Consider the following 17,725-nt stretch of genomic DNA (forward strand, 5'->3'; position numbering starts at 1 on the left):
TTTGTGTTGAGTTTGTTTTGTTATTTTTTTTTTTTCCCAGTTATGGGCAAATAAATCCATTCTGGTAAGAGACTAGGGTTCATTTCTTGCACTGAAGTTAGTCTTGCTTTAACAACTGAATGAAACAGACTAGCTCAGGAGCATGTAACTCAAGTAGGTGAGTCTCACCAGAGAATGTTGCGTAACAGCAGGTTAGAACAGTTGGCTTCCTGTATACTTTCAGCATTTGTACACTGATGTCTACTGTGTTCCCTTTATTTTGTGTGCTGCCACTAAGCTGGTGGATACTGCTTGTTAGTGAAAGTGGTGACTTTTTTTTCAGTCACTCAAGTCTCCTGGCTAATTGACTTCTGCATTTTTGATACAGTGTCTTGGGTTTTGCATGGTCAGTTGCTATTTGGAAACACAGTTCCATACCTGGCAAGTCATGCTGAGTCTTGACTCTAGCGGGGTAATGTTTTAAGTGTGTGTGAGACAAACTGCAATTTTTGTAAACCTAAACTGTTTGAATAATAGACATATTGAGGTGTTTGATAATTATTTTACGTACCTTATAATCATGCATATATAGTACATAATAAGCATAAAGTGTAATACCAGTATGTGCTTTTTACAATCACTGTGTAAGTTTTAACTATGACTTCAAAAGTCTTGGTGAGCTTGGGATATGAATCTCTTGAAGATTGGTGGCAAGTGCTCCCAGCTTTGCTTGTGTCTGCACCAGCTGTTATTACTCTGCATAGTGGGCCCTTTTGATGTCTTCACTGTACCTGAAGTTCTGAATCAAAAAGCAGGGTAGATACAGGTTGATATAGGAAAAGTAATATTGGGATCCATGTGAGGATGTATAAGTATGGAGTACTATGTGAGGGTCTTTAGGTCCTGGCTTGGGAAATGGAATGATGCATATATCTTGTCCAGGGGCTGGTAGTGCTGGTATGAAAAAAAAAAGCCTAGAAAAGCTAAATTTAGGAATTGTAGCACAACTGTTGTTGAAAAAGACTTTTTTCCCCCTGTCATGATGTGCCAAACATCTTTCTTGATCTTATTTGAAAAAAGAATTAATTACAGTATATAGTGGGGTACAAATGGACAATGTGTTTATACTGTATTAAAAGCTACTTCTGCTCATGCTTATGAGGGAGCTGGAATAATCCATGTGATAGAGACATCAGGAAGCCCAGACGCATCTAGCGTTTACACAGACAATTAACTTGGTCAGGCTTATTAGCTACGTGTAGATGCTGGTCCTTGTGAATTCAACTCAATTTAGAGTGACCAGCAGATCTCAGTACTGAGCTTCTGTGTTACGATTTCAAGCAAGTTTCACTAACTCAAGTGTGGCTCAGCTTGTGCATGTGAAGTCAGATTGCTTGCAGCGTTGCAAGTGAATTATGATGCTGTTGATCTGTTTCACTGGAACATGTGTATTAGAAGCCTGTCATTGTATCTTGATCAGTTTGGACTTGGTACAAATTAATCTGAAGTCATAAAAATGATGTTTTTTTCCACTTGGTATTTCTAAGTTAGGTGTTTTTTTTTTCATGGGGTGGCTTCTGAAGTTGAATACAATACTGGCTCAGAACTCAGTTGGTACATTTGCGCTGTGCTACAGCTGGTCTAATAAGCCACACCTAGATTTTAGTCCTGGGGAATCTGTTGAGGGGGCAGTGACTCCCTGTGAAGCTAGCCATGTAAGATTTGAGATAGTACTCATCTGGATCTTGGCTAAATGTAGTGTATCTGGAGTCTCTGCACTTGCACCTGTGTTTCTTGGAACTCGATGCGGAGACAGAAAGACTGTCAGTGCAGAGTCCAGTTAGATCAGACAGTACTTGATACTTGTAGACATGCAGCTATGCTGTTTATCTCTAAAGCCAGTTTAGGTACATTGTGCTCCCCTAGTGATAGGTTCCTGCTAGTAATCCTGCCAGACTTGAGCTGTTCCTGCATCTGCTGCACAGATGATCCACAGTCTGAACACTTGAGATTTTTTTAAATCTGTAATAAAACAACAGTTGTTGTTCCCTCCAAGTTCCATTAAAAAAATTTCTTTCATCACATGCATCTAGAAGTTCGTTATTGTAGAGTTGCTCCTTAGAGTTGTATGATGTATCCATAGTTTAACACCCCACTTGCAGCATTTATGTGGGGTAAAATAACCGTAGGTGTAGTATTACTTGCTTTTTGCATAAACAGAAGGAGGCAAAGAAGAAGCAAATAGGAATGTAAGGCTTTTGATAGGCAGATAGGTTTGTGATCAGAGCTCTTGACAGTTCTGGCTCAACAGGCTGCCTGAATAGGAGCTCTGTACCTGTGCTTAGAATTAGTTTTGGTGCAGTTATTACACCTGTATCTGTAAACTAGAATGCACATTGATAAATATTGTCATAACAGAGGTAAAATAAGCTTAATTTTAGAATAATACAACTTGCTGTTTTCTTTTTTCCTTAGTTTTGAAGTACAGCCACCAAATCGTTCAGGAGAGAATTCTGTGCATTCTCTTTGAGGATAGCTCTTGAAATAATTATTTAAGAAATTTCGAAATTTTTTTTTTTTAATGTGTATCCATAATTTTGCTCAGAGGACATTTTGTATGGGAGTATTACTACACTTCCTTTTGACAGTATTCTAACAAGTAGTAGAAAAATGGCTTTAGTTTTGAGCATACAACAGAAAAATTGATGTATATGCTTTTGTTATTTCTGTGGCTTTCACACAGCAGTAGAATAGTAAACTTCTAAATAAAAGAATGAAAAGCGACTGTAAATTACAGATTGCTAGTATTTAATAAATATGAGAAACTGCTACTTATTAACAATGCCCTCCTGCTTCCCCCTTTGCTCCCTGTCTCCCTCTGCAAAAACAACAACACTCAAACCCCAACAATGTAGTCTTGTCTTTTATGTATGGCTATGCAGTCTGGAAGGCAGTGAATCTTTATTGGTAGCTGGTTAACTGAAATAAAAAGTCTCAAGTTTCTTAGGCAAGGGATGTTGTATTGGGTTTGCATGACAAGGTTTTTGTAGCAGGGTGGCTACAGGGGTGGCTTCTGTCAGAAGCTGCTAGAAGCTTCCCCTGTGTCTGGTTGAGCAATTTCCAGCTGGCTCCAAGACGGACCTGCCGCTGACCAAGGCTGTTGGTGATAGTGCTAGTGTGTCTGGGATAACATAGTTAAGAAGGACAAAAAACAAAAACTCTGCAGCAGTCAGAAGAGAGGAGAGAGAATACGTGAGAGAAACAATTCTGCAGACACCAAGGTCAGTGAAGAAGGAGGGGGAGGAGGTACTTCAAGTACTGGAGCAGAGATTCCTCTGCAGCCTGTTGTGAAGACTATAGTGAGGCAGGCTGTTCCTCTGTGTCCCATGGAGGTTAATGGTGAAGCAGATATCCACCCACAGCCCGTGGAGGACCCTATGCCAGAGCAGGTGGATGCACCCAAAGGAGGCTGTATCCCTGTGGGACATCTGTGCTGGAGCAGGGTTCTGGCTGGACCTGTGGACCAAGGGGGAAAGGAGCCCACATCGGAGCAGGTTTGCTGGCAGGACTTGTGACCTTATGGGGAACTCACACTGGAGTAGTCTATTCCTGAAGGGCTGCACAGTGTGAAAGGGACCCACGCTGATATAGTCCATGAAGAACTGCAGCCTATGGGATGGACTAACACTGGAGAAATTTGTGGAGGACCATCTCCTGTGGGAGAACTGTCCTATGGGGACTCAACATTGGAGCAGGGGAAGAGTGTGAGGAGTCCTCCCTCTGAGGAGGAAGAAGTGGCAGACACTGTGTGTGATGAACTGACCCCAACCCCCATTCCCTATTCCCCTCTGCTGCTGGGGTTAAGGAGATGAAGTCGGGAGTGAAGCTGAGCCCAGGAAGGATGGACAGAAGGCCTTTTAAGATTTAGTTTTATTTTCTCATTATTCCTCTCTGCCTTGATTAGTAAGAAATTAAATTAATTTCCCCAAGCAGAGTCTGTTTTGCCTGTGACGATAATTGCTGAGCGATCTCTCCCTGTCCTTATCTTGACCCATGAGCCTTTTGTTACATTTTTTCTCCCCTGTTCAGCTGATGGAGTGTTGAGTGGCTTTGGTGGGCACCTGGCATCCATCCAGGGTCGACCCACCACAGTCTTTTTTGTTGCCCAATATGGGGTATGAGGAATTTGAGATAAGGATAGTAATTGGGAGAGGTAAGGGGCAAAACATGGAGTGAACAGAGCTAGAGAGAGAAGAGTGAAGTGACTATGGGGAATTTCTGTTCAATTGTGGTGAAGGTGAAACTACTTTCTTTCTGAAATGTTGATGAGTGATGTGTGTTTCTTATCCATTACATAGATGTGATGTGAGTGATGTTTGCTTTGCATTTAATGACTAGGAGAAAAAATCTTTTCCTTTTCAGATTATTTTGGTATATGTAGTGATTATAGACCTATAACCGTACTGCACTGCAACTCAAAAGATGACGGAATTGCTTAGGATTGTATAGTGTCATCAAGGTTAGGAGTACAAATGGCAGAAGGTGCTGCAGAAGTGCAGTTTCTGTGTATCATCCACTCCAGCTGGTGAGCTGAACCTTATGCACTGTATTGTATGCTGTGCATATCAAAGTAGGAGTATCAGTGCTATTTCTGATTGTGCTGCCTTCATGTTTGTTTGGGTTGGTGGTTTTTTTTCTGTGTGCTGTATTTTCCCCTACTTTTATGCATACTTGCTACTTGGTTTCTAAATACACAGCTGAATTAATAAACTTAATTGAAGCACTTTATTACAGAAGGAGAGGTCTGCAGTTTTGATTAGCTGCAGTTTACCTAAATGTGCACTGTATTTGTTCAGTAATTTATAGTTATATTATGCTATATATGGATACACAGAGTATTCTGGCTTTAAAAAACAGTGTAGAATAATTCCATAATTCAAGTACTACTTGATCAAAACTTTTTTCATGTAGGTATCAATGTAACTGGTTAATGCTCTAAAGGTTCTGTGGTAAAATTACTAACCAAAGTGAAACTATAGCAACAGATTTTCCATTACAGGAATTGCTCAATTCTTATGCAGAAATATTCTGTGACTGTTAGTTCCATTGTTAGACTGTTAAATTTGGCAGAAGACTCTAAAGTAAAAAAGGAGCTCCTCAACTGCAAGGAGCCTTAAAATGCATGCTAGCATTTTGTACTTAGGAATTTTTAGGGTACAGCTGTTGTATGTTGCAGAAGACTGAGGCGAACCATGGTATGCTGTGTTTTCTTCAGCTGGGTTGCATTGGGTCAGCAGCATGCTTTCAGCCTGATGACAAAAGCTTGGGTATTCAGTGAAACACGACAGGTATTTCTCATAGCCTTCTGATGCTTTTCATTATACATCAATGTGTGGATCTTAAACTTCGTGTACATTTTTAATTTGAATTCCTACAACTAGCAAGCTTACTAGTCTTAAATATGTAGTGGAAGATGTGTTGCTTTGGACTTCTGGAGTAGCCAGATCTTGATGCATGCTGCCTGTCATCATTATGTTACATTGTATTCTGTATTCTCTCTCATCTAGTTACCTTACATGTATGAGTAAAAGTGTGACTAAATGTCACCTGTAGTGTGTACTGACTGGATGGTCTTGGAAGAATGCTGATTTGCATCTTGAGTGCCTCTAATCTTCTTGTCAGAGGCTGTAAATTTATTAGCTGTAGTAGATGTTTTTGACAGAGCTAACTCAATCTGTGTATATTTTTATGTGATGTCTGAATGAAGAGAACTAGGTCGGGTCTCTTTAATTTATCCAGGTATAAAACCTGAAATGCTGAAAACCTGAAAGGTAGTCAGCCTGTTTTTCTTTCACCTGTCAACCGTCTGCTTTAAAAAAAAGTTCTCTCCTTCTCCTGGGACAGGTAACTGAATAGAGATGGGGCAGAGATTTGGCAAATTTGTCAGCATCAGGAAATGATTATTTGAAGATGGAGATGGCTTAATTTCTCAAGTTGTCAAGTTGCAGAACATAGCACTTTCGAAGAGAAGTACTGACAGTATGCGTTCGTTTGCTCTATTAGTGGTGTCAGCCAGCTGGGGATTCTTGAATGTGGCAGAAGATCTTTTGATTCCTGTAGGTTCTTCATTGTGGCTTACAAATACTGGAGTCTGGTGTGAATCAACTTTAGTTTGCTTCTCCAAATACTTTCATTGAAAAAATGTGTAGTTAGCTACTTGCTGATTTTTGCTTCCAAGACTTGTGTGGTTGCAAGCTGTCATTTATTTTGATCAAAATATTGATGGGGCTATTTTTAGGTTTATAAATAAGATTTTAAAATACTGCAGGTTGAGACTGTTGATTAGGTATATTGTTATCCAGCTGTAGTTTAGAAACAGGTGAAGGAGGAAAATGTGGATTTGGTTTTGTATGTAGCAGTCTCTTCATTGTCTGGGCTGTGTATTCCTATAGGAGCTTTTGAAAAATGGGTTATGCAATTAATCCTTTTTGCTGTACTGAACAAGCGAAAAATGAAGTTTTGACTCTGACAGGTGTGATAAAGCATGGGTGTAAAAGATCAGAAATAAACTCTAACAGCAATTTTCTAAGTACCCGATTGGCTTCGAGGAAAAAAAACATACAAAAAAATTTAGGAAAATATTAATATAAAATCCTTTTACTCTGATAGGTAGCCTAAGTTTGGTGTGAGTAGAGGTTCAATAATTTCAGCAGCATCTGGGAAACCTTTATGAGTTGTATTGGACTTTCTGGAAGCTTCAGGAGCTTCTCTGATTAGTCTTTGTATGTTGGCAGTATTGGTGTTGCTTCACAGAAGATAGATTGAAGGGGTGAATGAAAAAAGGACATGTCACTGGGTTCTGAGGGCTGGGCTAAGTTATTGCCAGCAGATGTGGACATGGACAGTCTGGTACGCATCCTGTTGCTGGGTCTGGTTTTGTAATAACTGCCCGTGAGTTGTTATCTATTGATAGAATTTATTATTTATTATTTATTATGGTGTTTCCAGTATACTGGTTTATACCACTCTGCAAGTGTCTGGGTTTTTCTTCCTCTGGTTGTCTAAACTTGCAAAAACTCCAAGGCATTTGGTCTTCTGTAGGTACCCTCAGATTAGCTGAATTTGAGTTAGATTTTCTGCTAAGTATCTGTATTCGGCTAATCTGGTTGTCTGTGGTGTAACTAGTACATTTTTTTTGTAAGTGTCTTTAGAATATGCTCTCTTTATAGAGGGAGCTATGTTCACATTGGTTCTTCAGTACCATTTTGTCTGAATCCAAACCAAACTCATCACTAAAATGACCCCAGATTTTTCCAGGTTTATTAGGGGGAAAATGGAGTTTTCTTTGTTTTCATTCCAATGTATGTTTGTGGTGTTGTGTTTTTTTCTTTTTTTGGTTTGTTTGTTTTTTTAATTTTTTTTTCTCCTGTTGAAGAAATGGGCCAGAACATCAGGGGTAAGACGGACATAGAAAGAAAAGTATAAAAGGAAGGTGAGAAGGTGTAAGACGTTCCTATGGAGAAGATGGAATACTAATTTCACACCCTTTGGTGGAGAAGGAAAATAAATAGCAGATTTAAACATAGAAATTAATTTTTAATCAAAAAAGTGAATAAAGAACTTCACCTAGTTACATATAAGTAGGATCATACATGTGCAACAGTATCATAACTGAAACTCTAGATGAGATTTGTGATCGACTATATCCAGAGCTGTGTTTTAGATATCAGTTTTTTCCCCAGAATTTTTACCTTTCTTACAACAATGGTTGTGTGCCTGTGAGTGTGAATAGTTTTACATTAACTGCAATAACTACATGTATGGATGTCTTTACCCTTTGAAATAATTTTTTAAGCCATATTAGTTACTATGTATTATTTGAAATAGTACTGGATAAGACTATCTAGCATATTCAAAAAGATACGATAAAGTGTATTAGAAGTGACTTTTGTATGTTTCTGCTAACACCCATGGGTGAGACAAAATGGGGTAGAATATTGGTGAAGGTTAGGTGAAGCTGTATCACAGAACCATTGAAAATGAATACCTGGATGCAATCAGCTGTGCTGCAGGCCTCTGCAGCTACTAGTGAACAGGAGACAAGGTTGCTAAGAGCATCAGGGGTGCAAGTTGGAAAGCCACTGATTAGAAACTAACCTTCTTATCAACTGCTTTGCTTACCATTGTGAATCTGTCCATGCGCTTTGGGGGACTGTGTTGAGTTAGGGCATTTTGGTATATACAGAAGTACCCAGTAGCATGGCATGCTGTAAAATAGATGCATTTAGAAGCAAATTTGGAAGTAAAGCAATAAAATTACTTCTTTCTGCTTGGCAACTGGCTCTCCTAGGTCTATTTTAAGAGAGTCGTAAGAATTTGGAGTGTGTGCACTGTTGGTTTTCACTAAAATGTGAACTAAAAGTTGAAACAAAACCAAGTGGACTTAACCAATGTTCTGTTTAGTGATTACCCAAGGGAAATCATGCTTAACCAACCTGATTGCCTTCTTTACTGGCTGGCTAGATGAGGGGAGAGCACTGGAAGTTATCTACCTTGACTTTAGCAAGGTTTTTGATACTGTGTCCCATAACATCCTTGTTAGGAAACTCAGGAAGAGTGGGCTTGATGAGTGGACAGTGAGGTGGATTGAGAGCTGGCTGTGTGACACATCTCAGAGGGTGGTGATCAGTGGATCAGGGTTGAGTTGGAGGCCAGTAACCAGTGGTGTCCCCCAGGGATCAATTCTCAGTCTGGTCTTGTTCACTGTGTTTGTCAGTGATCTGGATGAGAGGACAGAGTGTATCCTCAGCAAGTTTGCTGATGATACAAAACTGGAGGGGTAGCCGACAGTCCAGAGGGCTGTGCTGCTATTCAATATGCCCTGGACAGGCTGGAGAGCTGGGCAGAGAAGAACCTCATGAGGTTCAAGAAGAGCAAGTGTAGTGTCGTGCACCTGGGAAGAAGAACCCCAAGCACCAATATAGGTTAGGGGTGGATGTGCTGAAAAGTAGATTGGAGGAGAAGGATCTTGGAGTCCTGATACACAGTAAATTACCCATGAGCCAACAACGTGCTCTTGTCACCAAGAAGACCAATGGAATCGTACATTGCATGAAGAAGAGTGTGGCCAGTAGGTCAAGAGGGGGCATTCTCCTCCTCTGCTCTGCCCTGGTGAGGCCACAGCTGGAATACTGCATCCAGTTCTGGGCTCCACAATTCAAGAGAGACGGAGCTACTAGAGAGATTCCAGAGGAGAGTGATGAGGATGATAGGGGGATTCAAGCATCTCTCTTATGAGGAGAGGCTGAATGAGCTGGGACTCTTTAGCTTGGAGAAGAGAAGGCTGAGGGGAGACCTTATCGATGTATATAAGTATCTGAAGGGTGAGTGCAAGGAAGATGGAGACAGGCTCTTTTCAGTAGTTCCCAGTGACAGGATGGGGGGCAATGGGTACAAGTTAGAACATAGGAGGTTCTGTTTACATATGTGGAAAAACTTCTGTACAGTGAGGGTGACAGCACTGAAACAGGCTGCCTAGGGAGGTTGTGGAGTCTCCATCTCTGGAAATACTCAAAACCCACCTGGATACAGTCCTGGGTAAAGTGCTCTAGGTTATCGTACTTCAGTGGCAGAGTTGGACTTAGATGATCTCTAGATGTTCCTTCCAACTCCAGCAATTCTGTGATTCTGTGATTAACAGGAGCAGCTGAATAAAATGTTTTGTATGTCAGATTTTAACTCCTGTGAATGAAAGGATGGAAATAAATGGGCAGGTTTCAAGAACTGGGATGTTGATTTTGTGAAACTTCCTATTTTTTTTATTTGTAAGTTTAAAGGTCACGTATTGTGAGCTTGTAAAATTGTCCCTTTCAGTTAAATACAGCAATAATCAGTCAAATTGCTGTTGTCAAATAACATGAGGCAGTAATTCTGTGATCGCAATGTACTTTGGATAAAAAAAACTGTTCTGGAAGTGTAGGTGTTGTCCTGGACATACTACAATTTAGGAGTAACTAAACAGTTTGTCTATATAGTTGAGGCCTGTTAAAAAAACCCTTGGAATATATGAATGTCAGGGGAACATAGAAACAAAATTGGCCTAATAAATATTTCTGTGTCTGGGCCCAAGAAATATGTCTAGATTATGACAAAAAATAAATTAGGCTGTTTCAGGTATGGTGTGTGTTTTTTTTCTTTGTCATTGTATTTCCTTCTTTGGGGAAAGGTGTGGTGATGTTTTGGTTGCATGTTGTGGGTTTGTTTTTTTTATGTTTTGTTTTGTTTTTTTCCTTGGGGTTGATTTGGTTTTTTTTTTGTTTTGTAGTTTTGTTTGTTTTTTTTAAGGCCCTTGATTGTAGTTTTATACTCACTTATAGCCAGCACAGATGTTGCCACCACCTGAACAGAATGAACTCCCAACTCTGTCCCTAAGTAAACTGGAAGAAGGAAGGCACTGTGAGGACAAAACCACCCAAATAATAGATAACTGGATTTCTGTAATATATGTACATGCAATTGTATCCTTTCCTTTGTCCTACTGAATTTAAACATTTTGAAAGTACCTAAGATTTTTTCAGAATTTTTGCAAATTCTCAGCTAAAACTGTAACTTCTTTTTAAAATGCTGTATTGCAGTAATATTTAAAAAGAAAAGGAAAAATTCCCTACTAGTTACTTGTCTCAAGGAGTGAGGCACACTGTTCCCACCTGACAGAGCTACTGGTGTTACTGTGTGGCACACATTGAAACTTGGGAGAGCAGAAATGAGTAAGAGAGTCTGAGTGTGTGAAGGCTGGGAAGGAGTTAGGCTCATAACTTAGAGGGGGGAATGGAAAGGGTCACTGTATGGTGTATTAGCATACTGGGACGCTACTTTATTGAAGATTGTAACCAGAATTCCTGGCACTGGAAGTGCTCTGTGTCATCAGAGTGCAAGCATAGTTGCTCAGCTCCAGCTGCATGAGAGCCAAGGGGAGGCATACTGCTCCCTTCCACTGAGAGGATGCTCTGCAGAACTGCACTCAAGCTTTCTTCTGCTGTCAAAGCTTCCTCCTCTGCTTTAGTTTTCTGACTTGTGTCTTCTCTGACTGGTTGCAGCTAGAGCTGCAGAGGAATAGTGAGGGAAGATCTAATGGATCTTAGTCCTGTTAGAGATAGGAGACAGAAAAACCTTGAAACTGAGCTCTGAAGATAATGAATAGAACATGCTTAACTCCTCTGCATAAAGGGTTAGTTCAGTTCCTTGCTGCTTAATGTCCTGTGGTAACCTTACATTATTTTTTTTATTTTGTGGTAATTTGCTCAAGAGGTTTGCTAATTTTTGTTAATGCTGCAGTACTATAATTCCTTGCCTTCAGTTTTGCTGGTGCAACTGATTGTGGGATTATGCTTAAATTGCATCAGTGATATGACCTGAATTAAAAATGTTAATAAGAAAAACTTAATTTCACTCCATTTCACTGATCTGGTTTAAGGTGCAGCCCTACAGATAGTTGGGTCAGCAGCTGAGGGAGTGGTGGAGGGAGGGGGTTAGTAAGGGAGAGATGGAGGGAAGAAGAAAACCTCCAAAACTGGTTTTTCCTCTAGAGAAAATGTAGACAAAACTTCCCCAGGCTTGCAGAGGTGGGGCTATGTTAACAGCTTCCCTTGTCTCAGAGAAAGATACATAACCTCTGCTCATTGGCCTTAAGCTGCCAGTTTGCAGCTTTGGGGTGGGAACAAGTTTTATTGCATCATCACCGTCAATATACACTGGGCTTCTCACTTTGAGAATCTGATTCAGTGTATGGGGAATTAATTGAAATGAACCTACTGCTACTGCATATTTCTCAGCACCACCTGGTATTTAATGTTTGGAAAGCTGGGGTGTTAAGAGGTAGCTCACGTACGTACTGCATATGTAGGACTTTAAATAAAATTAACTGATCAGTTCATTTCAGTTGCAAGGAAGTCCTTATAATCTTGACTTAAGAAAAGAAATAAAAGTAATTCTTCCAGTCTGCAGGTGAATTACAAAATGGCTCAGAAATTTTCAACCACTTTTATGGCTAAATTTCTCCATAGGCTTAATACTGCATTTCAATAAATTGCTGATCATTTTAGTGGGTGAGTGTGAAGGAGGGATGAGTGAAGCAAATGCAGCAATCCTAAAGATACATTTTCCTTTGTGCAGCTGTCTGAACCAAAGTACTGAGCAAAAATAATTTAAGAACTTTTATGTCCTACCCTTTGTGAAAGCCTTTTTGCTGCTAATACCAGTTTTTTTACTGGTCAAGGAGAATAGATATTCCTCAAGATAGACTTCAACCGTATGAATTCCAGGAATGGGAATCGAATTGCTCCTTCCTCAAATAAATTTGGATAATTTGTTTCTGAGACACTTCTAGCATGATAGGCTTCTTTATCTACTGACTTGCCAGTTAGCTGTTAATGGAGAACAGTACTGTTCTGGGAACACAGAGGAGATCTATACTGATGACAGATGTCCCTCTCCATTTGAGGGATGTGGTGTTAAGTTTGCATCTGATGATCAAATTGTTTGTCTGTTTCTTAAAATGCTTGTTAGATTGATATGTTTTGAGTTGCTCCTGATTTCGTTATTTTTGAAGGTTTTAATAAGATGATTCCTAGATATAGGATCTCCTATAATGGTATTCTTTTGCATGTTGTTTGGGAGCAGTAGAAGTAGAATACGTGTCAAAGCTGCCCAATTTCTGCCATCTCTGAACTGGTCGGGAAGTGGTTCACACTGCTCTAGGACACTTAGAGGTAAATTTGGTATTAGCAGCTTGATAGAGGTAGCAATAATAGGAAGATTGTACTGTTACCCTGCAAATGGCATGTTTCCAGACATGCAGTCTTGGAGGATTTCAAGGATGAGTCAGCTTCTGACCTCCTTTTTCTGAGACAGAAAGCAAAACTGATTTTAGTCGCTTGGGGTAAGTGAGAGTCAGCAGAGACTGTGAAGTTAGCTACAGTATAAGTACCTCTGCAAATATATCCATGGCACAGCTTCTTGACTGACTACCTTGGTGAATACAGAGATCCTAGAAGGAAATATGGTAGGGAGGCTTTGGACTGTACCCAGATTTCTTATAAAGTACGTCTACCTCTTGCTATAGTTTTTGGAGGCCTGTATCTAGAATTCCAGGGGGTGTAATCCAGGAATAAAAGCTTGGAAGTAGAACTGTGATTAGATTTAATATGTATCATAGTTTCTGGAGGAGAGAGTTTAGTTTGTGACAAACTAACAATACTCAATTAAAGGTTAAAGGAAAAACACCCATTCACTTTTAAAGAATGGTTGCTTCCTTAATGTAAGCTAACAGTTTTGATGTGTGTCGTTTCTTTTTCAGTGCTCCTGTGATCGTTCAGTTTTTTTATTTTTTTATTTGCTTTTTCTCCTAGAGATGTGAATTATGCCCTCATAAGGATGGTGCTTTAAAGAGAACAGATAATGGGGGTAAGTTTTATTCTTATTTTTTGTGAACTGTCTTATTTTGTATGAGGGAAATAAGTCTGTGGAAAAAAATAAAAGGGATCCTAAACATAAATTAAAACACTGGCTTGCTTGGAAAGAGAGAACTATTTTACAGAGACCTTTCTGTGTCCAATTTAGGCTGAATTTAGTTTGAGAACATACATCATGATTCTTAGTTTAATTTTTAGGAAAAAAGTTACAATGAAGGAGAAACTTCATTTTTGGGTAAAAGGGTAACATTTTATGTGTGTTTAGTTGGAGTTTGAACATTTATAGAGAGCTGTTGAGAGTGCAAAATTCATGGAGGAAAGTGGAATTTTTGTGTCTGTGGCCCAGACTGAATGCATGTGTACATTTTCAAAGGATAACTCTTTCATGTCTGATTTACTAATAGGTTCTGTAACAGAGAAGTTAGAGCAGAAAAGCTGAGGTAGTGAATACCTGTCCCTTGCATCTTTGTAGTTTCATCATTCAAGTTACCATCAGTTTTCCTCCTGCTGTGTAGAGCTACTAGAGAAAGTCTCCACTGAATATCCTGTCTTGATTAAGTTTATACTAATAGCTGGGTGATACGGGTGAAAAATTTCAATTAACTTTTCAATTGCTTTTGGAATTCCTTCTTCTCTCCTTATTTGATACTTCTAAATTGCTGTCCATCGTCTGTCTGTAAATGGCCTGGTCATTTTGGTACTGAGCCCTTTCTCTTGTGAGAGGAGAAAGTATGATCAGGATTCTGGATTTAATTTGAACAGTCTGTGTAAATTGTATTCTGGAGATTTTTTGCTGCATACATAGTACTCAAATTAATATTTTGACTTAGCTTAGTGTTGATGCAGCTTTGCTATTTCAGTTGCATCTGAGTTGCAGGAACACAGAGCCTGCTTATGTTCAGGTTGATCTCTACACTTTGACTGCAACATACAGTGTATGGTCTAGAGTACACTGTTCTGGTGTCTGCATATCTCAAACACATTAGTGAACTCTAGTGTAATTTGTGATTCCTGTGAGATTGTGTTGGATCTGTGTTGTCTGTGTGTCAGTGAAACTAGACTCTTAAGTGCCAGCCCAGTGCTTTAGCCTTAAAACTATTCTTCCTCTCAGACAGGTTGATACATGGCAGTGTTGAATTTGTTTCTTCAGGAATGGCAGCTGGACACTTGCTTTTTTAGGAAATAAGTAATAAAAAAGCCTCAAACCTCTCATAATATACAGTAAGATTTGTAAAGTGTGAAGTAGCTGAATTGTTTTCTGTTTCTATACTTACAGGAGTGTTTGGGAATGCCTTGCTATTCTGCATGGTTATTTTGAAACATTTTCTTTGCATAAAGTCTTGAGTATATATTTTGACAGTCTGCATCAAAGATCTGAGCATTCTATTAGTTATCTCTCTTTTTAGCTGTATTAATTGTAATTATGAATTCTTGTCTGAAAGCGAATTACTCTATAAGATTAAAAAGATTTAAGTTTAAATATTACACTGCACAAATGGTATTGTCTCTACTGTAATTTTTGTAACCAATTATCTTCATCAGTGAAAGCGTCATAATGAAAATTTCATATCAGAGAAGTCTTAATTATTTGTACTTCACCTTCTGGAAACATCCATGCCTCAGTAATAGATCTTGTCTGTGGTGTTGAATACAGCAAATTCTGCCTGTGGACTGAATGTCCTCTAAATAACAGCATTTCAGAGGGATGTGAACCTTTGAAAAAATGAATTCCAACTGGTGTTGCGTTTCAGAAATTTACGTTCTGAACCTGAAATTTTCTGGAACAATCCCTTGTTAGGCCACTTTTTGAAAGGAAGAGTTTCAAACTTCAGGAAATATTGTTCAAGGTCATGTAATGTGCTTGCATGTATAAAATTATATTTATAGTTGGTTAATACCTTGGATTTTTTTTAAGGCTGTTACACCATTTGTTATGGAAGTAATAAAAAGATGCAGGTATTCCTGAAGAAGCTTTAAAAGAAACATTTCTGATAAAGCTTTGTAAGGATCCAGCTGTAGAAATTTATAATTATGAAGTCTTTCTGTAAGTAAAAATAATTTATTAGTTTTATCTTTTCAGAACAAGTGAAGAAGTTACTGATTTAATGTCAGCCATATGAACTTAAGCTTCTTTCTGCCTTCTGGCTACAAGTAACTTAATTTTTTAACAAATGCAGTTTTTGTTTTGAATATGCAGATAGCTTACCTCATAGATGGATAGATGGTCTGCTGCTCTTGTAGGTTTTAGGTGTTTGGTTGTTTTGTTTTGGTGGTATTGTTTTGTTGTGTGTTTTTGTTTTTGGTTTTTTTTCCTTCCCACCCTCCCCTTAGTAACAATCTTCTGGATATTTGCTTTTTTAATTATGTAAGGAAATGTGTTTTGTTTGGATGTTGAAAATACAGTGTTTTCTTCTATGTCAGGAATCTTAGTGTTTTTTGTCTACTGAGCATTCACTATTGGCCTCCACAATTTTCTTAACCTACAGAAGAGACTGTTACTGCAGGGAGGGTCCTCGCTTGCATTGCTTCCTCCTCCTCTGTGATGGTACTAGCATTTAAAACACCCCTGCTGCCCCTCCTTGGTTCTTTTTCAGCTAAAGGAAAACAGTTCCCTGGCCCAACTGGCCATGCTAATGCTGATGTAGGGGAATGGCCAGGACTTCCTTTAGCAGCATGGCTGACTTAAAGCCAGTTGCACAACTGTAAATGAAAGCAGCCTGACCTTATACCTCTTACATAATGGTGTCACCTTACCTTTAAAAACTCTAGGGCACTATGAGATACGTATGGCAAAGTAGTATAGGAATCTAACTTGTGTTGTTTTGAAATATTATTGACTGACTAGAAAATACTAATGGTGGTGTATGGTGTGGTTGTGTTGTGGGGTTCCCCCCCGAGTTGAGTGAGGTACCTTTGTGTACATTTTCCCACTCTCTCCTGAGGTCAGCACTTCCTTAGATTTGCTTTTCAGGTTTTATATTTCTTGGAGTAGTATTGCCTGAGATAGTAGGAGAGGAGCATATCATGAAGGCCAAACATTTGTCCTGTTCCCTTATTCAATATGAATTGGATTCCTGGGAAAGTTCTTGTATGCTTTCTCAGAATACTTTCCCAGCTTTGCAAGTATTTATGCTTTGGGACTTACTGAACCAGTGATGGTATTTTAATGTTTAATGCAACTAGGCTTCAAACAGTGTGTCCACTTCTGTATGAAGGTTTAATGACCGTAATGTTATGTGGCAAGGTATTTTGCAGTTGATCTGTACAGTGTGTCAAGATATATGCTGGTTTGTTTTGAATTTTTTACCACATGGTTTTATTTGATACCATTGATAGAAAGTGATAGAAAGTGACAAAAACCAGTTACTCTATGTTCAGTTTTTCAAGGCCTCTGTCATATTATTCCTCTCCTTTTCAGGATGAAGGAGCCCAAATTGATTTGGCATTCCTTGTACAAATTTTCTTATTAATCAGAGAATGTTTTCACTAGCCTAAACATTCACACTACCTTGAAACTGGGACAGATTGGAACAGAAATATTGATTTTAGCAAAGCTTTTGCCAGAAAAATGTTCTTAAAATTGAATGCTCTGTTTTCTACATTTGCTCTGAAAACAGAAGACATGGATAATTTGTATTTTTAAGGTATTAGCTGTTTGTTACAACCATGGTTAACTCCTGGCTGGTTGGGTTATTGGAGGTGGAGTGCTAGAGAGGAAGTTCAGTTATCCTAGATAATAGTAACTGTACTACCCAAGTAGTTTCTAGACAGTGATGTGGAAGCATTCAATTTAGTTAGAGTTGGAAACTACTCCAGATGGTTCTGCACCAACCAAGTTGCTAGTGTGTCTGAATCTGGAAGGACTAAAGAGTTTATGTGAAGCACCAAGTGGAAATGGCATTCTGTTGCTCAGACCTTGGTACACCAGACAGTATACAGATGCTTGCCTGTTCTTGCCTTGGTGATGGTGGTTGCTGTCTCTGTAATTAGAACCTCTAGTAAGCTTAAAGAGAATTCTGTCTGGGTTTGAGTGGAATACTTTTAATCTGCTTCAGTGGTCCCTCCTGTGCTTTCTGTTGTCAGAGACCTGAACTAACCCTGAACAGAAACAGCTAAGGTCTGGTTGCCCATTTGTTCTGTGTCTCCACACTGTGTGAAAATGATAATTCTGTTCCTGCACTTACGTAGATCTTGGAAACAATACAGTTGCATTAAGCAGAGTGTAGCTAATATCCATAGTGGCTTGTCTGTTGCTGAGTTATCTATGGTAAAGATTA

The 17,725-nt window shown here is 39.1% G+C and overlaps 1 protein-coding gene across 1 annotated transcript in view; it reads left to right on the plus strand.

The window, feature by feature from the left end:
- Window positions 1–17,725, plus strand: part of MLLT10 (myeloid/lymphoid or mixed-lineage leukemia (trithorax homolog, Drosophila); translocated to, 10) — a 125,578-nt gene that overhangs the window by 16,847 nt on the left and 91,006 nt on the right. Inside the window, exon 4 of the mRNA XM_010007014.1 lies at window positions 13,386–13,440. Coding sequence (XP_010005316.1) covers window positions 13,386–13,440 — 55 coding nt within the window. The remainder of the gene's footprint in view (window positions 1–13,385; window positions 13,441–17,725) is intronic.

The sequence above is a fragment of the Chaetura pelagica genome, unplaced genomic scaffold, assembly GCF_000747805.2.
Source record: "Chaetura pelagica isolate M959 unplaced genomic scaffold, ChaPel_1.0 scaffold17, whole genome shotgun sequence".
Lineage (NCBI taxonomy): Eukaryota > Metazoa > Chordata > Aves > Apodiformes > Apodidae > Chaetura > Chaetura pelagica.